Below are 23993 nucleotides of genomic sequence, written 5' to 3'. Positions count from 1 at the left end.
CACACAAGCAGCTGCCTGAGGGAGGCAGTAGCTCTGCATTGCTGCATTTCATATGCTGGCTTTCTTAGTGAATTTTACTGTGGTAGATCTTCACTGCTGAACTCCAATCAGTTTGTCCTCTGAATATCCAATGTCATGTATAGGAAAACACCATCATCATCCCAAACCAGCTGGTGTAAACACAGATGATTTGCGTTTCCTCACCTCTGCCGGGCATTATAGATCCGTTCCCATCTGCGTCTCTGCCTCGGTCTATCTTGCGGGAAGGGCTGGTTGTGGGGTCCTTGATCTCATTTTCCCGGTCCTGGTCTGGGAGGTCTGTTAAATCTGGATCTGGTGCATTTGGATCTGAAACATACAATCACATACACTACTAATTAGGAACAAAAAACTTTGAAGGAAATGAATTTCAGTACGGCATATGTTTAAATGTATTCGTTTAAATTTTGGTGTCAGGATCCTTTTATGTCTAACTTCCTGTTTCTGCTTATGAGTCAGAGTACAGAATCTAAGGGCAGAAACTGTTTATTCTGTGTGAATGAATATGAAGTGTGGATCGTATGAAGTCATGCTAACTTGGATAATGTTTAACTGCAATCTAACTGGTGGTTAATGAGTCAGCTGACTTAATCATCCACAAAATGGGGCTTAAATTACTTTACCTTTGGACATGCTGAAGATAAAGAAGGTATGTGTGTATGTAACTCACCTTGGCCCACTTTCATGATGATCTTCATGGATCTCGTGCTACAAACCCCACCTTCTCTGGTTTCCAACCCTTCCTGTGTTCCGTTAGAAGTTGCTGGAGAGAGAGAGAGAAAGAGAGGGGCTTGGTGACTGTCGTGGCGAATTAGGTTTAGATTTATAGGACTTTTGATTGGAGTTCTTGCTGCAAACCAAAGCATGAAAAGGAAACCCTGATTTACCTCTATAAATCACACGCAAAACACAAGCACATGCAAACACACGTATACGCACAGTCTCTGGCTAAGGAAATGCTCGTTAGCCCCTAAATCAGACATTGCAACCTAATATTACCTTAGAAACATCCAAAAACAAACTAACGTTTGTGTGTGCGTCTCAGAATATGGACAAGATGAAAAAAACTCCTGTGTATTCTCCTGTTACTAGTCCTTATGATAGTAATCTGATCCTATGGGAATGCCCAAACACACACACACACCGCCATCCAGTAAGAAAAGTCATGTGTATGAATTTTCTTGCGTAGGCCCAGAAGCCTCAATGTTTCCTACAGAATGATCCCTGTGAGTTTGAGAGATTGGAGACACAAACAGACCTAAAAATATGCCACAATGTACCATGTTGCATCTCTGCTATGTGTCTGTGAAAGACATAAGTGTGAGAAAGTGAGCTTGCTCTGAATAGGTGACATTTATATACAAAACACACAAACACACACTCCCATTATGTAGTTTAATAAACCGATATTGTCACAGCGGGTGATCCACCTTCATTCAATTTAACTTCCAATTACACTCGCACAAGTTCACACGCACACACATACATATTATTAGTTTCCATTAGTTCGTGCTCATTAAGAGGTGTGATTGAGAAGTGCTGAGAGTGTGTGTATGTGTAAGCACTAATGAGGAACTATAGAACAGGTAAGATGAGAAAATATGCTTGTTCACAAAAACACACGTTTACAGCCATCACAGACTACGATGAGTCCTCACTTGATATGACACTTTAATTTGACATTTTCTTAGTGTCAGACGAACATAAGATCATTTTCACTTTTTTCCTGTTTTCTGGCTAAATTTAATCAAAGACAAAAGGTGTGTCCTATTTTGCACACTAATGCATTTTGTAGCATTAGTGTATTTTCACACATTGGCGCACCGCGAGTACTTGTTTACTTGTTCAAATAACATGATAAAGCTACTAACATTTGATACAGTTTAATTTCAACGAAAAACAGCATATAAGCTCTCTAGAGACTGCAACTCAAACTGCCAAAATGTTTTTCTTTTTTTGTATTTTCGACTATTTTATAATAGTTTGTATCAGTCAAAAATCACATTTTGTGTCAGTTAAAAAAAAAAAAAACATACACCTGAGCAACGTGATATCCATTCTGAAAACAAATGACTAATAAACTGGTTTGTTTTAATGACTAAGCCTGTGTTTATACTTTCTGCGTGTGTAATCTGGACGCGTTCACGGACAGCGCGGACGCAAACTACTTGTATTTATACTACCGAAAGTGTATGCTGGTGGTCCGCTCCGCTGACTTGTTCCATACATGCACAGTAGATTGGCTTGAACAGTAAACAAACATGTGAACAAACAATTGCCCAGAGTTATTGCACATCTGGCTGTCTTTATATTGTTTTATTAACGGATTGTACAGGTTCGGGTAGCAACGAGCTTCTTCACACAGCCTGCGCATGCGCAGTTGGTGGTTTTGTAGCCTACTGACCATGCATACTTGTGCAAAAAATGGGAGGCACGCGGATGTCCGCGCACACCCTCCGATGACGATTTTTACATCACGCATACCATAGCGGACCCTAGCGGACTCGCGCAAGTGATAACAAATCTTGCATGTGAGTAAGCAGACTGAATCAGAATCACTGATTCTGAGTGAATCGTTCAGAGCCATTACAGAAATTGCAACTGACTCCCACACTAAACTATTAAAGGGATAGTTCACCCAAAAACTAAAATTCTGTCATTAATTACTCACCCTCATGTTGTTCCAAACCTGTAAGACTTTTATTCATCTTGGGAACACAAATTAAGATATTTTTGCTGAAATCCGAGAGCTTTCTGACACTGCATAGACATAACCCAACTTAAATGGTTTTATGGCTCGTGTGACATCAGTAGCTTCAGTTTCTTCTCTTCTAGGTCAGTCTTCATCGCATGCACAAAGCCTTGTTTACAAGCAGAGGAATGCACACGCATGCGTCGTGGTACTCTCGTGAATGGTGGCAGAGACTGACCCGGAAGAAAATAAATCACTGAATAAAGTATTTTTCTTGCACACAAAAAGTATTCGTGTAGCTTCATAACATTATGGTTGAAGCCCTGATGTCACATGGACAATTTTAATGATGTCCTTACCATCTTTCTAGGCCATAAAACGTTTCAGTTGCGTTGCTGTCTATGCAGGGTCAGAAATAGTGGCCGGCCGATATTTGGCATTTTTCAAATATCGGCATCACCCGATAAGTTTTTCTGTTTGGCCAATGCGTTCGAGGCGACTTTTATTTTGACGGCGCTGCCGCGCACACAGTGCTCACATTCTCCCTCTACTAATGTGCTGTCGTTGTTAACAGTTCTGTCTAATACGGATAGAAGTCTGTCTAATAATTAAATTAAATGTATACAAAAAGTATTATAATGATTGCTTTTATATTATTAGTAACAGAAAGGCAAACATTATAATACTTTCTCGTTTGCCATCAGCATTCAGCAAATACGCATTTATATCATTTAAACAAATTTTTGAATGACTAATGAACATTTAATTTCACAACCGTTGCAAACTTAGTCGAATCCAGTAGTGAGATCTTGTGAAATGTGCTTTTGTATCCTGCATGATTGCGTGTGGTCTGCGTGACGGTCGGTCAGGAGGAAACGCGTGATCAACAAACTTTAAACTCGTGATTTCAAATTATGCTGTGCTTTATGCATTTGCCCACTGTCATATTCATGTCATGTCATTTTCACTGTGTGCTGTATGTAAAATGACTGTTACCTTGGCTTTATTTGAACAATATGATTCCCAATGCACACAAACTTCCCAGAATACTGAGTGCCCTGTTAGTTACAGTGTGTACTTCCTTTTTAATTATATTTTTATTAAATATTTATTTATTTGTGAAAAATACTTTGTCATCTAAAGAATAAGTATGTTTACTTTACACATTTATTTTTTAATCCATTTTCAAATTATGTAAAATTTCCTAAATATTAATTGAAATAAATAAAATTATATTGGCCATCGGCCACCCTGCTTTCCAAGGTCAAAGAGCTCTCGATTTAAAAATAACTTAATTTGTGTTCCAAAGAAGAACAAAGGTCTTACGGGTTTGGAACGACATGGGGGTGAGTAATTAATGACAGAATTTTTATTTTTTGGTGAACAATCCCTTTAATCATTAGTTATGTCTGATTTGAAACGAACCATTAACCATTAATTCAAGATTTTTCATAACAGAGTTTTGTAGATGTTAGAATCATTATCGACAATATTTGACAAAAATGTTTTATATAGGCAGGACTACTCCTAAGAAACAGTGTGACATTTATATGGAGCAATCACAATAAAGATCACTTCAATGACAGCATCAATATGACAGATTCTGTAATTTGGCAGCTAAAAAAGTCATTTGGCTCTTAAATATTTCAGTATTCCCCAAAAATACTTGGCTCCCTTGTTATTTCTTTTTGTCTGGAGCCCAGCAAAAATACAACACTGGTTTTCCCTTCCATTTCAATATTACCATAACTTCTTATGGTAGGAGGGTCTTTTCTTTCTTCTAGTTATCACTGCTTTGACCAGTATCGGATACTTTATAGCGGCAGTATGGATCTGTGCTCAGAAAGAGACTCCAGTGAGGGAGAAAGGCCAGGGCACCGTGCTTGTGAATGGCCCTTTTTGGGCGTGTATGGGGGAGGGGTGATGTGTGTGGTTGCTAGGAGCTGCTATGATGTCATGCAGATTGAGATGTATGGCAGTAGGCAGAGTGCCAGTCTCCTTACGGTAGCACCATGCCAACCTGTCACCGTTCCAACCACGGAATAGCATCACACGGTGCTGCTCTACACACGCACACACAAGCCCCATCCTGACTCCAGCACACACTCACTCCAGGCTAAAACACAACACACATTCCAGACAGGCAGGGTAATCCCACCCTGTGTACTGTTAGCAATAGGATGGATTTACTATGAAGCATTTTTGTGGCCACATTCTGTTGTCACTACATCACTGCTAGATTTTAGCTGGTCAGAACATTTTGGTCTTAATAGTTTCCTGCCCCTGTGCAAAAAAATTAATAAAAAAGGAAATTTGCTACATGGATGGAATTAGACTATTCATTTCTAGTCAGACTTATGTAGAACTGAATTCCAAGAAAAGTAAAATCATTACAGAGAACAAAGCAGTTATTTAAAAAAAAGAGTATAGCGTCAACACACAAATCCCCAAAGACCACGCAGGGAGATGAACATGATTTAGATTTAAAACAAGGTGTAAACACACATTAGAAAAATGTGAAGGGGCTGGGGATTTACCATCTGCCTCTATGTAAGTGTGTGTGTGTGTGTGTGTGTGCGAGTAAGAGAGACAAAGAATGAAATATTCAGTCTTGTTACAATAAATATAGTGTTGCCCCAGTTAGCATCTCTTATTGACTGACATATAGTGTGGGTGTGCTTTGTGTGTGTGTGTGTATCAGCGTTTGTTTGTAGCTGTACTCTCATTCTTTTGCCACCATGGAGCCATCTCATGCCGGCCTCATATTTTATCAAACACACTCACACACATATCTAGACTTGTACACAAATACACATGCACACAATCCTTGAAGTAGAAAAACAACCAAAACACAGTATTATTACAGTATTTTGGGGGCAGTATTTTCACAAATAAAGATAGGCAAATATATAGTGATAGATAAACTATATAGTCTGGTTAAATGGCCATTTCAAGTGAATTTCTTTGTAAATAATGCAATTTAATGACAGCACATAATATAGGTTAGCTGAAAGCCATTACATATTTTATTATTTTATAAGTAATAAAATATGTAATGGCTTTTAGCTACCCTGTTCTGTGGATCATGACTACTAGTACCAAGTATTAATCATTTTAATAATAAATAATAATTGTAATAACTAATAACACTTTGTTTAGCACTTTTCATAGCTAAAATGCAAAAGTGATTCAAAGGAATTACAATTAAAATAGAAATATATATATTAATTAAACATTAAGCGTTCAAATAATAATAAAATAAGACAGAAAAATCCAGTAACAAGCACCAACTGCAAAAATGTAATGAAATTGAATATGCTAAAGTAAAACATAAAAAAATATATATTGGTAATTAATACTAGTCTCTTAAGTCATTGTTAGGAATGTTACAATTGTTGTTAACAAAAATAATATGATACTATTACTACTACTACTACTAATAATAATAATAATAATTGGAAAATTATAGTCATACTTTGAAAATTCCTTATTTTAGTCTCAAGTCAGTGTATGAAATTATATCTTTATTATTATTAATAATAATAATTCAATACAGTAACTTAAGAGACTTGGGAAATTATAGTCATACTATGAACATTCTTTTTTTCCAAATATTAAAGATTCTAATATCAAGGACGGAAGAATAGCTCGGTTTCGAAGCAAGCATTGAATATTCAGTTGCACGGCTCAGGTTTTGTGCCATATTTTCAAGTATAATCATGCAGCTGTTAAATCAACATGACAGGACCTGATTGAGCTGAAGTTCTCCCATCACATCTCACAGACTGAGAGAATCCAAACCTCAATGAACGCACATCAAATGTTCACAACCACAGCTGAGTCAGACTTTCGAAACGAATATTTTTGACAACTGTAACATTTACGTTTCAGTCGGCAGAGCCCAGTGCTTTTTCCCTCGAGTCTCTGACTGATGAGTAACTGAAACAAAGAGTGGAAGAAAAAGACGCTTCGCTGAGCGAGTTAGCCACAGTAGCCAACAGCTCCGCTCTGAGCCTTCAGGGAAAAGACAACTGTAGTCGCAGAAAGATCTGAAAAACAGCTTTGTGGGAGACGAATAATGTAGCTGCTAAAGGTTTTCAGTCTTTTGGTGGGTGAGCATGTGTGTTTGTCTGTGAGATTTGGGTCAGTGTTCATTCTAATGCAGTCAACATAACACAGAGAGCCAGTGGCAGGTCACTCCAACACACACACACACACACACACATGTACACAACTCATCAGATCAGACACAGCTAGATTAGATCTTCTTTTGCTTCCAGAAGCTCATCCAATCAGATCGCTGCACTGGTCCAACAGTCGCATAATGGCCGACCTTTAAATCCGCAGGAGGAGCAGCTCAATGGGAGTGCGTGCGTGTTGTGAAAGAAAATTAAAATGCAATAACCATCCAGCCTCACCGACTCCCCTGTAATTCTACATCCAAGTACAGACATAACTTAACATGAATACCAAAAATGTAAATTTGTCTTCTTTGCCAACAGGTTCAGAGCAAGTATGTTTGTCATAATGGTGTGTGTGTGTGTGTGTGTGTGTGTGTGTGTTTTAGGGGTGATGGTTTGTTATCTTCAACAAAGCTTATATTGTTCCAGTAGAAAATCCTTTAAAATGAAGCAACACTCATGAGGTCTGACGAAGGGAGGAATGAAACAAGAGGAGGCCCGGCCTGCTGTTGCTCTCTCTCTCTCTCTCTCTCTCTCTCTCTCTCTCTCTCTACATGGATCACTGGACTGATGGAATTCAACACTTCTATCATGTAACCACTCACTCCTTTCTTGCAGTTTGATTGTTTTTTTCCCTTTCTTCCTGTTTGTTTTTTGTTTGTTTGATTCCTTCTTTCTGTTTATTTATTCCTTTTTTTTCTTTTCTTTGCATTTCTTGGTTTTCTTCCTTTTTGTTCCTTTGTTTTTCCTGCCCTTCCTTCATTCTTGCAGTGTTTTGTTTTCTTACAGTCTCTTTCTTTTCCAGTTCCTTCCTTTTCTTTCTTTCTTTCCCTGTTCCTTACTTTTCTTTCTTTCTTTCCCTGTTCCTTCCTTCCTGTTCTCTCTTTCTTTACTTCCTTCTCTTTTTTGGCTATATTTCTTTGTTGCTTTCCTCTTCGTATTATCTCTCTTTCTTTCTTGCTAGCTTGAGTTTCCTTCCATCCTTCCTGCTTCTTTCTTTCTTTCATCCTTCATTCATTGTTCTTTTCTTAACCTTTCTTTGTTTCCTTCTTTTCTCTTTCTTTCTTTACTTCTGTCTTCCTTTAGTAAACACTACCACCCATTCTCTCAAATTACCTGTAAGTGAAGAAAATGACCAGCATATTCTGTTACTGATCATAGATGGTTATCTGTGTTCTTGCAAATTAGACCATTTTAAAACAACAGCACAGACCATTATGCCTATTATATTCGGACCATATTAACAGCATTTCTGGGTAAAGCGTTTTGTGATTAATGAAGCAGAGGGGAAAGTGGAGTGTGTGTGTGTTCTTAAAGGCAGTAATCCAGATCTCCCAGAATTCAACATGTTTTATTCAGATCCTAACTTTGAAGACCTGCTTGCCCTTGCCATATTTTTAACCTATGCGTGTTAGAGAGAGAACAGAGACGGCGCACAATGGGAATGTAATTAAACGTCACTTAGTCTCTGTTCTGATGTCTCTCTAACACACACACAGACAAACACTCATTACGTGCATTAGCTCCATGGGTAGTGTGACCCATCATGCATCACTGACCTTCATCGCCTACTGGGACATCCGCATGGGCATCACTACAGCAACTGTGACCATTACTACAGCAACCACATCCATACACACAGTGATCGTAAGGTGAAATGACACACACACGCACACAGCAGAAATCTTGCTTGGTTTGGTGCACCTGGTGCTCAACGTCCCATAAGACAAAGAAAGATGAACTCCCTGTTTCATATTGCTTTCTTTCTCTGTCTCTTTCCTTCTCTCTCTTATTCGCTTGTGCCCCAAAGGGGAGAAAAAGTTGTTTAGCTGACTATGTCTTTTTGTGCTAGTACTTGCCAAAGAGGTATACCACAAACACAGAACTGAAATATTCAGCCAATGTTTGTCTGCAAAGCACAACAGATTCGCAGTGTGTGTTTGTGTCTCGCTCTTGTATATGAAGTATTCAGAATGAATGTTTACAATAAGTGCTCACTGTAATTTAAAAACACAGTTTAGTATTCAGTTGACCTCACATTTGCACGTCAACAGTGCCTATTCAGAGTTCAGAAACTTGGCTCACTCAGTCACAGTGAGGTAACGGAGGAAGCAAGATAGATACTATTATTCCAAACACCAGAATAATTAATGATAAGAGTAAAATGTTGGAAAGTCTGCCAAACCCTGTGCTATTCCTGGCTGCGCGTAACACCCGCCACTCTGCATATCCTTTTGATTTCAACGTTAGAAACTGGCACCTAAAGTTCTGAAAAAAAGAAATTAAGTAAATATATAAATAAACTTGAAAAACGTATACCTCAATTGGCTTGTTTGCAGTTGCTTTAAGGCAACATTGCAACAATGGAAAGAAAGTAATCAAAGATTTTTTTAAAGATTATAATCGTTAAATGATATTTGCCAATTAAATGTTCATATTTGATTTGTTAATATAATTTGTTACTATCACATTTGTTCATGTCAGAAGACTAAAAATACTCAAATAACTAAAAACACAGCAAAGAACAACACTATAAAACAATTTTACAGTGACAAACATTACTGTCTGTGACCTTGTAAAATAACTTAATATCAACAAAATGTTCTTTACAGCCTACTTTTGCTTGCAGTAGTGAGTTAAACGTTTCAGAAAGCTGAAGATATCAGGCTGACTGGATATTGGATTGCAATTCAATAGCCATTTGCAATAGGAGCCAAATTCTTCTTACATTACAAAGCGGCTAAAACCAACTGTTTGCTCTTCGTTTTTGTGCATGTTAAAGGGGTAGTTTAAATTCGGCATCTAACACACACAGTTCGATGTGATTTTTGACCTCTCTCACCCCAGAGCGACCACAGTGAAATGAAGCCACTCATTTTCATACTTCAGCTGTGGCCTGGGAGACAGTTATGGTGAGAGGTTACACAAAGACCCACAAACACACAATACACACACACACACACTCATCATTCTGGTACAGTGGTTTGGTCAGAATTACTTCAAAGCTGGACTGTCTGAAATCAGAATCATATGTTGCTGACACAGCCTTAACACAAAAATACACACAGAACCGAACACACACACACACACTCAACACAGTCACACGGAAGAGAAGCTGACCCTAAGCAACCCTTAATTTAGCCCTTTTTTAACTCCCTTAATCCTGAAAACATTGCATGAACCATTAGAGCCTTTCTAGCAGCCGCACACTCCTCCTCATCTGGTCATTACGTGCATTTCATGCAGTGATAATCGCAAAATCTTGTGACTGCTCAATATATATATTTTTTTTTACTTTCCATCCCTGGCTTTTTTCTCTTTCCATCATTTTTAGCACTCCCTTGACTGTATGACGGCACTGTTTCCATTGTCATGCTTTTCAAATCAACTTCACACACACGCATCTTTTTTGACAATTTGATATCTTTCAGCAAGATTCGTTTATGGAGCTAAAATTTTGATGAATGAGTAAATGGCTGGTGGTTTGGTTTCCAAATCAATTTTTTATTTTTTTTAATGGCAGGGTTAGAGCTGATCTCTGTCAAAGTAAATTTCACAATCAGGTCACTAAAATGCAGATATGCTTTAGAAATGCTTCTAAAGGGAGTCACGTGACGTGCTCATGAACCTAGTCGCACTTGAGTAGAGCTCTGTACGTTTAGCCTCTTTTTACTGATTTTTTTTGTCTCCACCGGCTTCTCCGATTAAGAAGAAATCCAAGCCACCACTGCGAGCGATATGATGGACAAGATGGCGAACACTGTTACACACTTTGAGGACATTCTAAGAACTGAGTTGACGGCGATGCGGAACGAGTTCGCTTCTCACATGTCAATTGTTCAGTCGCTATGCTGTAAACTGGATCTTCTTACAGGGGAGATGAGAGAACAAAAAGTCGTAGCAGATCACGATAGGCGAGTAGCCGCGCTCGAGTAACAGGTTGTGGACTTGAAGGATCGCAATAGGCGCAGCAATCTGCATCTGGTCGGATTGCCTGAAGGTTCCGAAAAGGACGACCCTATGGACTTTTTGAAAAGATCGCTACCAACGTGGCTCCCGTCTCTGGCGGGCAAAGAGATTGAAGTGGAGTGAGTACACAAGGCTCTCCTCAGATCGCGCTAAACCACGGGTTTTCATCTTTAAACTGCTGCGGTACACGGACAGGGAGCTCATTTCGACGGAGCAATGCTGTCTTTCTTTCCAGATTTTTCTCCGGTCACCGCAAAAAGAAGTAGTGCATTTGCGCCAATTAGGAAAGAGATGAGAGACGCTGGCATCCAGAATTTTCTCCTTTATCCTGCAACGCTGAAGGTCATTCTCAATAAAGGTGAACCTAAAATGCTACACTCCCCAGAAGAAGCAAGAGTTTTTCTCAGATCCCATTCATTTGCTATCTAATCAGAGAAGAGATGCTCTAAATGGTTAGGTTACTGTGTCTTTCATTGTTCACTTTAATGTTCACTTCTTAAGTCACAGTTCATTGTGCATACAGTATCGTTTACTGATTATGATATTTTATTTGTTTTAGTTGTATTCTATATCTTGTCGTCTTATGCAGTAATTCTGTTTGACACCTATGATTGACCTTAATATTCTGAGTTGTAATATTAATAGGCTAAATGGCCCTCACAAACATACAGGTTTTCTGGATTTTTTGCAAAGAAGAAAGATTGATATAGTGTTAGTTCAAGAATCCCATTTGAAAGAGGAGGATATATGCAGGTGTAATAATAAGTTTTATTCCTGATCCAAAGATCCAGGCAGAATTACTGTTTTCAAGGGAGTAGACCATGCCACCTTTTAGCCCTAATATTACGCAACAATGAAAAGTTTGCTAATATTTGAGCAGGGAAATCCCAATCTGGGCTCATTATGACAGACCCAGAAGACATTAATATCGCCTTTCACTCTTTTTACTCTAACCTCTATACTACTTCTGCTGATGGTGACCCTGACTCTTTTGCATCTTTTCTGTCCAACCTTGATTTACCTAGGCTGTCAGATTTGGATTCGGAATACCTGGCTGAACCGATCACTCTTCAGGAGCTGGAGTCAGCAATTTGATCTATGAACAAGGGGAAATCCCCAGGCATAGATGGCATTCCAATCGAATTGTATACTACTTTTTGGTTGGATTTAGGCCCCCTCATGTTAGATATGATAAATGTTTCAGTTACTCAAGGCTCATTTCACCCATCTATTAATATAGCTGTTATTTCTCTCTTGTTAAAAAAAGATAAAGATCCAACTTCCTGTTCTAGTTACCGGCCACTTTCTTTGATAGGGACTGATGTTAAATTATATGCTAAAGTACTATCTCATTGTCTAGAGAAATTTATGAATAGGCTAGTTCATCATGACCAAACAGGATTCATTAAATCTCGCTCAGCTTCGGATAACTTACGCAGGTTATATCATATTATTAATTCAAATAATAGTTTGTCCTCCCCTTGTGCAGTATTATCTCTAGATGCGATGAAAGCTTTTGACCAGCTAGAATGGAACTATTTATGGGCGGTTCCACAGCATCTGTGTCTAGGATCGAGTTTCATAAATATGATAAAAGTTCTGTATGCCAATCCAGCAACCACTGTTCTCACAGGTGCTGTTCGCTCTAACCCATTCTTTATACATCGAGGTACTCATCAGGGTTGCCCACTTTCTCCTCTGTTATTTGCCCTATCTTTGGAACCCTTAGCTCAAGCGGTCTGACAATCTGAAACTATTTCTCCCATAAATATGCGGAAAAATCATTATCATATTTCTTTGTTTGCTGATGATATCTTATTGTTTTTGGAGAAGCCGTCACATTCTATTCCTCATGTGCTGAATTTATTTGACAATTTTGGATGTCTCTCAGGGTTTAAAATTAATTGGAGTAAGTCATGTTTACTTCCCCTCAATTCTAAAATTGATTCCATGTCGCTTTCTATTCTATTCCACTGGTTCAAAACTTTAAGTGCTTGGGGATAGATGTTTTTCCTACCGTGCAGGAAATCGTCTCAAAAAACTATAATGGTATTCTAGCCAAAGTATCCTCAGATTTGGAAAATTGGTCTCGTCTTCCTACTTCTTTTCAGGCCCGTATATCGGTGATTAAAATGAATGTTTTCCCACGTATCAATTTATTTTCTTCCATGATTCCTCTCACTCCACCGGTTGGCTACTGGAACAAACTAGATGCATGTGCTTCATGGTATATTTGGGATGGGAAACGTCCTCGTATTAAACTGACTACCTTACAACGATGTAGATTAAAAAAAAAAAAAAGTTGTGAAAGGAAAGTCGTGGCCTAATGGTTAGAGAGTCGGACTTGTAATCCGAAGGTTGCGGGTTCGAGTCTCCGGCCGGCAGGAATTGTAGGTGGGGGGAGTGAATGTCCAGCGCTCTCTCCACCCTCAATACCACGACTGAGGTGCCCTTGAGCAAGGCACCGAACCCCCAACTGCTCCCCGGGCGCTGCAGCATAAAATGGCTGCCCACTGCTCCGGGTGTATGTTCACGGTGTGTGTGTGTTCACTGCTGTGTGTGTGCACGTTGGATGGGTTAAATGCAGAGCACGAATTCCGAGTATGGGTCACCATACTTGGCTGAATGTCACTTCGCTTCACTTCATTACATGGAGGTCTTTCTTTCCCTAATTTTAGACTATATGCTCAAGCCTTTTCCCTCTGCCCTTTAGCAGTTTGGTTTGATCCTGACGCTTCTGTGTCTTGGAGAGCAATTGAGGAATCTATCGTTTATCCGAATAAATTGATGCATCTTGTTTTTTCAAGAGTTCCGCTTAGGCAGTGTGAATCTCGGTTTGGTCCCATTGTAACCCACCTCCTCTCCACATGGAGGGTTGTTGAAAGACGTTCACAACTAGCTACAAAATGGCATAGGCATTCGCCTATTTTCCACAATAATAACCTTTTGTCAAGCAGTACTCCATTTCATTGTCCTCAATGGACTCATAGTAGTAAACACTCTGGGAGATATCTATGATGATAGTGGTTTAAAATCCTTCCAGAATCTTAAAACTCAATATAATCTGCCAGGCACCTCCTTTTTTATGTATTTGCATATTAGATCGGCCCTACGGGCCTATTGGGTGCCTTGGAACTCTCAACTGCCTGTTCACCCTTTGCGCAAACTAATCCTTCCTTCTGAAGAATCTCCCTCCTCTGCTTCAGTCATCTGTCTTTTTCTTTTTGAGCATTTTTTTTTGGGAGTGCCCCTCTCTCTCACCTTTTTGGACTCAGCTCTCACAGGACCTATCATATTTGATGGGTACTGAGATATGTTTGACTCCGCGCCATTTTTTTGTGAATGACTTTTGGGACTTCACCTTGTCCGTCCAACAAAGATCTTTACTGTTAGATGCTCTCACAGCAGCAAAAAAAATGCTTGTCAACCGTTGGAATCCTCCTCACACAATGGACAGACGAACCTGGACTGTGTATTTGTTGGACATTATCTCGATGGAACTCTCTAGTTCTCGTATACATGGATCTAACGTGAAAACTGTAAATTCATGGCATTCAGCTTTTAATGTTGTGTCTTCTTTTCTAAAATCTTTGTAAAAAAATTATTTTATTGTTATTTGTTTATCTATGAATATTAATTCATATATTTTTATTATTATTATTTATTTTATTTTATATATTTAAGTCTACTAGGGGGTGAGATGGGTTGGGGTGGGTTCTAAATTTCTACAGCTGCTTTTTGCTTTGTACAACTGTTCCACAGAATAAAATTCAATAAATAGTTGTTAACTAAAAAAGAAAGAAATGCTTCTAAAGACGATGTCTCAATTATAAGAGCTCAAATCACTCTCATCCAACAGGTTCTGAATTAAACCCACACTCACACAATAACCCAGGATTCATTTCAAACCTGTACTGCTTCATGACTCCACACAAGAGTGACATGATCAGCCCAATGTCTTGCTGGAACAAATACTGGAATTAAATCAGGCCATAAAAGAATTCTCAGAATCTCTCTTCACAATTAGAAACAGACACAGAATCTGACCAAGCACATACTTGCTGACCCCAGTCCAGACAGAAAAATACCCAAACAATAAAAACACACATAGCTTAACGCATGAATGACAGCGATGTCAAAAGGACTGCTTGTTTTTGTATTTATGCCTAAATTAATTTGATTACAATAGAACCTATAAAATAAGAAACTCTTTTTTATTTGATGGGATTGTTTGTTTTTTTTGTCAGTATTTTTTATTTTGTTTTTCAAAAGAATTCTAAGTAAAAATGCCCTGTAAACAAAAATACTTAAATAATACAGGTTTGGTAATATTTGTTGTGAAATAGAAATTGTGAATCTAATTTGTGTATGTCAACACTAAGAATTTTAAAGTAATATAAAAAAAAAAACTGCAAAGAAGTATACTAATAAACAATTTTACTGTGGTAAACATTAGTATAACAGACATTAGATGACAGAATCTGAAAACAAAAATATTTCAGAATACTAGAGATTGGAGAAACGTTCTTTGAAGGTTTTAAAGAATTTAATCCTTTCAACTATAAGCATAAACAATTTTGTTAGATTTATGTTAATGTGAGATTTATTTAAAAATTCCAATGGGGTAAGGGAATTAAAATGAATGCAAGATATATTCTTTGAAAACAAGGATTAAACTTTACATACGTTTTGTTAATGTTGTTAAAATGATGGTTAGATACTTCTACTGGAAAACGACAAAAAGACCAATTGAAAATAATTATTTTAGTGCACAGCACAACGTTTGCTGTTGTGGCACAGCTCAACAGGAGAAAGTTAACATGTATGACTTGGCGGCTGAGACAGAGAGACGGGAGAGCAGACTCGGCCTGGTTCAAAGAACTTCTGCAGACAGACTGGAGACAATTTGACAAATAGTTGCATGGATAAAGGAAAAGAGCAAGGAGATTTCAGTCGCTGGATTGGCCTTTGGAGCCAGCGCGCTGAACCTTGGTTGGGACTTCATTGTCTACATATTGACTTGAGTATCCTGGGATGTGTGCAGCCTTCTAGATGAAGCAATTGTTCTAATTAATTAAATCTCAGAGTTTAGATTTAAACTTAAACGTTCTAAAAAGAAAACTGATACTGATATAGAATCAAAGACCAAAAGGGCCATTTGATATGATATGGTGAGTGTTGAGCTCTGCAAAAACAGGAAACGTTGTCAGCATCACAGAAATCAACATACTGAGGGTACAGGAAAGGCACAGAGGCTGAGAGAAAGAAACTCGACACCAAGCCAAAAGAGGCAAATATAGTGACAGGAGAAACAGCAGATTCTCGTGGATGGATAAAAAGCACCTGGAGTGACACTGTAGCAACTGAAAAAGCCTGACAGACACGCTCAAGGCGGGTGGGCAGAGCGACGCGTGATGATTTGTCAGTGTTAGTGAGGTCTGCAGCAGCATGTATCTGCTCAGACACAATCAGAACAAGCTAAATGGTAGCTATTCATTATCAAACCACAAGACAACATTTCATTAATGCGGAGTGCTAACAAAAATATCATAAATGTGATAATTAAACCACGCTATAATCTTTAACCACAAGAAATGGCAAGACACACAATCCGGGTTACAGTGTACACAGTAAAATGCTTTTTTACTTGGGCATTATTTTGAGAGTGTAATTAGTTCAGTATGCTTCCTTGAGATTGTGTGCGTTTCAAAAAAGTTCTAGTTAGTGGTCAGTTTAGACGTCTGGAAACATCTTGCTTACATTTAACACACACATGGGGAGATTTATATTAAAAAGCATCTATACTGATGCCAAACTACAATCAGTTCAGGGACTCACTGTATGTAAACAATGTAAATGTGACATACCAATAGCGCACACTGTAGAAACGCTACTCAAGAGGCTTTTTCTGAGAAGCGAACGGATGCGTGTGAAACTGTCACGCTCTAAAGTCTCTCGCTGAGTTATTAACTCGGTTGACCAGTGAAAACAAGATGACCAGACAGCAAAAACCACTGAACCCATAACACAAACACATTTCAGCAAAATTATTTTAACCAGACTCATCCTGTTTACCAGAGCAAGATAAAGGAAACTGGTTGCTAGGGAGTCTGTATGTGTGTGTGTGTGTGTGTGTGTGTGTGTGTGAGAGAGAGAGTGTTTTACTGGATCTAATAGCAGTCCTGCTGCTTGCTGGGGGTGTAGTTGTGGTGATGGGTCAGTAGAGGTGAAGTGGATTATGGGACATGTCTGGGCATCATGGCCAAAAGACCAAAAACTCAGTGAGGCACGACAACCAATGAGACATGCCTGACTGAAAGTGTCTCTCCCTCCCACCCACCATCCTTGGGGAAAGAGTTAAAAAAAGACAGTGGGGTACACTGAGCCATAGAGAAAAGGGGACAGAAAGAGTATGTTACATTTACCATGCTATTCCCTGCTGTTTTTATCTTGTATGCATGCATTTATGCTGAACGTGTTGGAAATCTTTAATTCTGAATTAATGATTAATCAGCGCTTCAGTACAACTGTTGCATGCTGTTTGTGGCTGGAAAATCCTCCCTTCACTGAAAACCTCTTTCACAAAAGCTTAACTGTGCCATTTACAGATTTACACAAATATATTACCATTACTATGGAAGCCTCTTCCTGATTTTTGGACTTTATTTGTCGTAACTGTGGCTTTATTTCTCGTAATTGCAACTTTATTTCCCACAATTGCGACTTTATGTGTCACACTGTGACTTTGCTTCTTTTTCCTAAATGGTATCTCTAATTTTAGGCGTTATTTCAAATACACATTTTTTTTACTCTAAGGCAGAAACTGGCTTCCATATATTACACAAACACACACTTTCTATTGACTTCTGTTGTTTTTCTACAGCGCTAATGATATTTTCTATACTTCACCATGCTCCAAACCATCGCATAATCCGTGGTTTAAATTAAATTAAGAATTGTGATTTCTGGTTTTACTAATCTTTTGGGGGACATTTGGACCCCATACTAAAGGCAAAACCTGACCTAAACACACATCTAAAATTGGACTTCTCATTAACTTCTACTTTATTTAAAATAACTTTTTAGATACAGTAGATACTACAATAGATTAACGCTAATTTGTGAAATACAATTTAAGGGATTTTTAGTCAATCAACACTCTCAGAATTTTTTTTTTAAAAAAGATTGTCAGTGGGGCAGTAGCTTTAAAAGGAACTCTTTGTACCTTATTAACCCCTAAAAGTAGTACCTTACAGGTACATATGATGCCCTTCCCCCGGGAGGGATTGTAGGTGGGGGGAGTGAATGTACAGCGCTCTCTCCACCCTCAATACCACGACTGAGGTGCCCTTGAGCAAGGCACCGAACCCCCAACTGCTCCCCGGGCGCTGCAGCATGGCTGCCCACTGCTCCGGGTGTGTGTTCACGGTGTGTGTGTGTGCGTGTGCGCATTTGTTCACTACTCACTGCTGTGTGTGTGCACTTGGATGGGTTAAACGCAGAGCACCAATTTCGAGTATGGGTCACCATACTTGACAATACGTCACGACTTTTAAGGGTACCACAGTTTCACAATTTTACAGTGCTACAACTTTTGCAAATATCTTCTGATAGTGAAAAATGAGTTCCCAAAAGTAAAACTAGGGTTACTTACAGGTGATGTAATAGTTTGTCAAGCGTTTGAATTCAAGTCCCATGTAGTTTGGACTGAACTCCTGGAACTTGATGGTGAATTTGATGTCTTTCTCTGGTTTGTTGCAGGTCACCAGAACATTGGGGTCCAGTATGGTGCTGCAGGACTCGGCCTGTTCTTTCTTCACCAGGTAGAGTTTATAAAACTCATACGGTCTCCCCATTTCCCCTTTGGGGCAGATAATGTCCAGTTTGTCACCGATTTCTGGGTAGATCACCAAGCCCTTCCCAGACACAAACCTGCAACACAAAAGCATACAAAGTTACAATAAATCACAAACACATTTATACAGTCTTCTGACTCTCAGTAGAATCTGCATCTCTGCGGACTTCATGATCATGAGAGGAAAATCTTGGGTTCAAATAGCCCTCCAGACTGCCAAGATCCTCCACAAAATGCTCCAGAGGGACTATCGCCGTTCCTTTTTTCCTTTAATAACATATTTCAAAATATAAAACAATTCCAAATATTAAAGAAAGAGAGCAACAGAAGAGCAGAGTCAGAAATGAGCTGGATGGAGAGAGCTGTATCTGCTGACTGTGATTTATTAGACAGGGAAAGTGAAGCATCTGACTTAATTTATTAGAGTTTCTAATTTATTGTTCATGTGCTGATCAACACTGCTTGCACATTCAAGGAATACATGATTCATTCTCAGCCTTGAGTGTGTGTGTGTGTGTGTGTGTGGGTGTGTGTGTGTGTGTAAGGGGAGATGATTGCAACACAATCCTTTACACATTTTACTGCTAACCACACACAAACACAGAGACACACAGACAGAGGTGGAAAGAGTAGATAAATATTTTACTCAAGTAAAAGTACCATTACCTTAATTAAATTTTACTTAAGTACAAGTAAAAGTACCAGTCTAAAAATCTACTCAAGTAAAAAGTAGCTCATTTAAAATTTACTCAGAGTAAAAATGACTTTTTAACAGTGGGTGGGACGCAACAATGAGATGTCAGGGTGTCAAACTCAGTTCCTGCAGGGCCACAGCCCTACAACAGTATAGATATAACCCTAATTAAACACATCTGATCTAGCTATCTAGTTTAATTAGGGTTATATCTATACTAATCATTTAGGTCTAATCAATTAGGGTTATATCTATACTAATCTAATCATTTAGGCTTATTTGAAAACTACATGGTATGTGTGTTGGAGCAGGGTTGGAACTAAACTCGGCAGGGCTGCAGCTCTCCAGGAGTTGACACCACTGTCTAAAACGCAAGTCTCTAAATTAATTTCTTGTTTATTGAACTGTTGTAAAAGAAATTATGTAATCATGCTGATTTTTGGAGAAAAACGGCACTCTTCGTGTAATATTGATTTACTGTATGAAATTATATAAATATAAATTTTCTGCCCCTATATCTTCAATTTTGCACTCATGCACACACTCATGCTGCAGGCTGTTTGCTGGTTTAACACACATAAGAGCGTACGAAACATCTTCACAGACGGATTAACAACAAAAACGTGTTCACGTACATGCGTCTGTGTCTGAGGTGTGTACAGGATTGTGAAATCCAATTATGAGTGATTACAGCCATTGAGAAGCACAATTATGTTCTCAATGAGAAGAAGGGAAACAATGGAAAACAGATAGACCCATATAAACAAGAATACAAACACACACACTGCAGTTAAGATCGCTCTTTTTTTCCACTTAAAAGAGCAGAGAGGAAACACATCAGTAATTCAAAAATTTAAATGAAAAAAGCAAACAGTAAGTGGCAGGTAATTTCAGAATAGCGAGTCAGTGGGGATGCATAATATATCTGTCACATGTCGGTTTTCCTTTCAGTTCTGTTTTGACCTTATTTGGTAGTTCCTGTTCTGATTTAGTTAATTAGTAATCATCATTTAGCCTTGTCACCTGTGTTTGATTAATTATCTAGTTTGCTCCTTTGTTTCCTGTTTCTTTATAAGCATTCAGTTTTGTCCCAATCCTTGTCGGATCTTAAGTTTACAATGGTTTACGTGTGTTGATGCAAATAAAATTACCTTTTGTTATTTGTCGTTGTGGGCACCTTCTCTACAACCACCAACCGTTACAGAAGATCCGACCGCTTACCGAAGACGAGATCTGCTCAGGATGCTTGAGCTTGTGCCCGTCGTTTGCGGGGGTTCACGCCGCCGTTCGCGGCTCGCCCCTGCCCGTGCTGCGTGGGATGTCGGGCTGCCTGTCGCGGCTTACCCAGGCCACCCGTTTTGGGGAGAACGGGTCGCCATTCGCCGCACGCCCTTACCCACCGCCCAAGAGAAATTCGCTCCGCCTGAGACGGCGAGGAATGTTCCGCCCGTGGCGAGGAGGATTCCGCCGCAAGGGGCGATGAACGTTGCGCCGTCGGCGACGAAGAGGATCCCGCCGTACACGGCGACGAATGTTCCGCCCGCGGCGAGGAGGATTCCGCCGCAAGGGGCGATGAACGTTGCGCCGTCCGCGACGAGAAGGATTCCGCCGCCTATGACGGATCACCCCGAGCCGCCGAGGGAAGAAGTTCAGGTACCAGTGGGGATTTTAATTGAGTTTGAGGGCATGTCATTCTCTCCAGTGCCTGCTCCTCGCCAGCTCCTCGCCAGTGCCTTCCAGTGCCTGCTCCTCGTCTGAGCCCACCAATTCCGGCACCTCGCAAGTGCCCACCTGAGTTCCCGCTGGTCCCGTCCAGCCCACCTGAGTTCCCGCTGGTCCCGTCCAGCCCACCTGAGTTCCCGCTGGTCCCGTCCAGCCCACCTGAATTCCCGTCCAGCCCCGCGCCTCCCGTGCGCCCTCCAGTGTCCGCGCTGCAAGAGCACCCTCCAGTGTCCGCGCTGCAAGAGCGCCCTCCAGTGTCCGCGCTGCAAGAGCGCCCTCAACTGTCTGCGCTGCAAGAGCGCCCTCAAGTGTCCGTGCTGCAAGAGCGCCCTCCTGCATCTACGCTGGTCCCGTCCAGCTCTCCTTCGTCTCCGCTGGTTCTATCCAGCTTCACGCCTCCCGTGCGCCCTCAAGAGTCCGCGCTGCAAGAGCGCCCTCCTGCATCTACGCTGGTCCCGTCCAGCTCTCCTTCGTCTCCGCTGGTTCCGTCCAGCTCCGCGCCTCCCGTGCGCCCCCAAGAGTCCGCTCCTCCAGAGCGCCCCCTAGAGTCCACTCCTCCAGAGCGCCCCCAAGAGTCCGCTCCTCCAGAGCGCCCTCCGGCGCCCGCTCCTCCAGAGCGCCCTCCAGCGCCCGCTCCCCCAGAGCGCCCTCCAGCACCCGCTCCTCCAGAGCGCCCCCAAGAGCCCTCTCCTCCAATATATAGCTCCGCCATATATATAGCTCCTCTCCTCCGCCATATAGCCGCAGTTTGTGTGGCCAGGCCAAAGGCCAAGGCCACAACGGACCCCGATCCGCCAAGGCCGCCCGAGGACCCCGATCCACCATGGTCGTCCAAGGACCCAGATCCATCATGGCCTCCCGAGGACCCCGATCCGCCATGGCTGCCCGAGGACCCCGATCCGCCATGCGCCATGGCCGTCCGAGGACCCAGATACGCCATGGCCGTCCAAGGACCCAGATCCACCATGGCGTCCCGAATCTCCAGTCCCGCCATGGCCTCCCGAATCCCCAGTCCCGCCATGGCCTCCCGAATCTCCAGTCCCGCCTTGGCCTCCCAAATCTCCAGTCCCGCCTTGGCCTCCCAAGACCCCTGATCCGCCCTGGAGGCTTCCCTGTTCTCCTCCCTGTCCTGATCCTATGCCAGCCTCCAGGACGCCCGCCCCCCCTCCCCGATGTTACTGTTACGGTGCGGGACACACCTACCGGGAGGGGGGCGATATCTGTCACATGTCAGTTTTCCTTTCAGTTCTGTTTTGACCTTATTTGGTAGTTCCTGTTCTGATTTAGTTAATTAGTAATCATCATTTAGCCTTGTCACCTGTGTTTGATTAATTATCTAGTTTGCTCCTTTGTTTCCTGTTTCTTTATAAGCATTCAGTTTTGTCCCAATCCTTGTCGGATCTTAAGTTTACAATGGTTTACGTGTGTTGATGCAAATAAAATGACCTTTTGTTATTTGTCGTTGTGGGCACCTTCTCTACAACCACCAACCGTTACAATATCAGTACCACATCAGTTATCGATTAGGGCTGTGTGATATGACGATATATATCGGATGGATGAAATAAAAAGTCTATCGTTTCATATTATGTTCTATCGTTTATTTCGTGGTGTCGCAAAATACATTGTTTACGGTAATACTTTTTCATCATTTGGATGACTGCGATCTTTACACGCCACCACGGGGCGTGAAGGGGAGACAGAACCAGGTGGAGAACGACCAAAACAAAACAAGGAGTTCGTTCCTAAACGAGGGACTACATCTGTAGCATAGGCACGCGTTTTTAAGCACTGCAGTTTTAAAACAACCGATTTTAAGCCGTTGAAACACAAACGACAGGGCTATATGCGTGCACCGTCTCTGTTTCTGTGTGAGAGGACCGCACTTTTTTTTTTTTTTGGTCGCTTTATTGGCGTTGAACGATTACATAAACACATATGCATCAGAATCCCCGTCTTTGCAAGTATCCTCATAAACACAGTGATTTAGGTCTTAAGCGAGAGTAAACAGCTGAAAGAGAAAACGCATATGTAACTGTATATTGGATCCGGACTTAGGTCTTTAAGGGGTCCAATATCTGTTCTGTCTGCCATTCAAATTAATCATAGCACATTGCTAGAAAATCTCTCACTGCTCTTGACTAAATCACTTTTGTAACTTTAATGAGAAGAAATAAAAATAATAATAATAATAATGATATATTTATATTTATACTACGGGGCCGTTGAATGCTTGAATCTGATTGGCTGACGAACGTTCTGAGGTGTGCAATTATTTTCAGGGAAACGCACGGCGAACGTAGTTCCAGGCAGCTTTCTTGACCGCATTACAGTTCCATATCACTTCGCATCGTTGTCAGCGCTGCCCTGACGATTTTATCAGTTAGCCTAGTATAGCAACTTAAAGGCTACACATGACATTTCTCACTAGCGAGGTAATAACAGCGCTGCATCTTAAAGCAGACTTACAGTTTAGAGACGGTGCTTCAGAACACTGTTGAGGGACACACAGAGGTAGCCTAATTCATACAAGCTCTCTCTCTCTCTCTCTCTCTCTCTCTCTCTCTCTGTTTCTCTTTCTCTGTGTCTCTGTCTCTCTCGCTCTCTTTCTAATAACTTCATTATTAACTGCATTAGTCTGCTATCAACGGCTCAAGCCTCCATTGCCAGCTTTAAAATGACGTTTTGGAACTAGCAAAAGAGTCGTTGGATGAGATGCGGAAGAAATAATCCTACTCACAATAGCGATTTAAGTAGAAAAACCGGACGAATCCCTTGAAATATATAATCTGATCGATGTCTTGAGGTGTGGCAACCGTAGTATAAGCCCGTCGTCAATTA

At 40.7% G+C, this 23993-nt stretch overlaps 1 protein-coding gene across 1 annotated transcript in view; it reads right to left on the bottom strand.

Moving 5' to 3' along the window:
- LOC306870034 (ephrin-B1-like) overlaps positions 1-23993 on the bottom strand; it is a 42637-nt gene that overhangs the window by 3591 nt on the left and 15053 nt on the right. Inside the window, exons 2-4 of the mRNA XM_079417066.1 lie at positions 18536-18813; positions 710-802; positions 205-348 (exon numbers count right to left, since the gene is read on the bottom strand). Of these exons, the coding sequence (XP_079273192.1) occupies positions 205-348; positions 710-802; positions 18536-18813 (515 nt within the window). The remainder of the gene's footprint in view (positions 1-204; positions 349-709; positions 803-18535; positions 18814-23993) is intronic.

The sequence above is a fragment of the Barbus barbus genome (genome assembly GCF_936440315.1).
Source record: "Barbus barbus genome assembly, chromosome: 5".
Taxonomy (NCBI): domain Eukaryota; kingdom Metazoa; phylum Chordata; class Actinopteri; order Cypriniformes; family Cyprinidae; genus Barbus; species Barbus barbus.
Note: the sequence above shows the minus strand (reverse complement) of the source record. Positions and strands in the feature narration are given on the sequence as shown.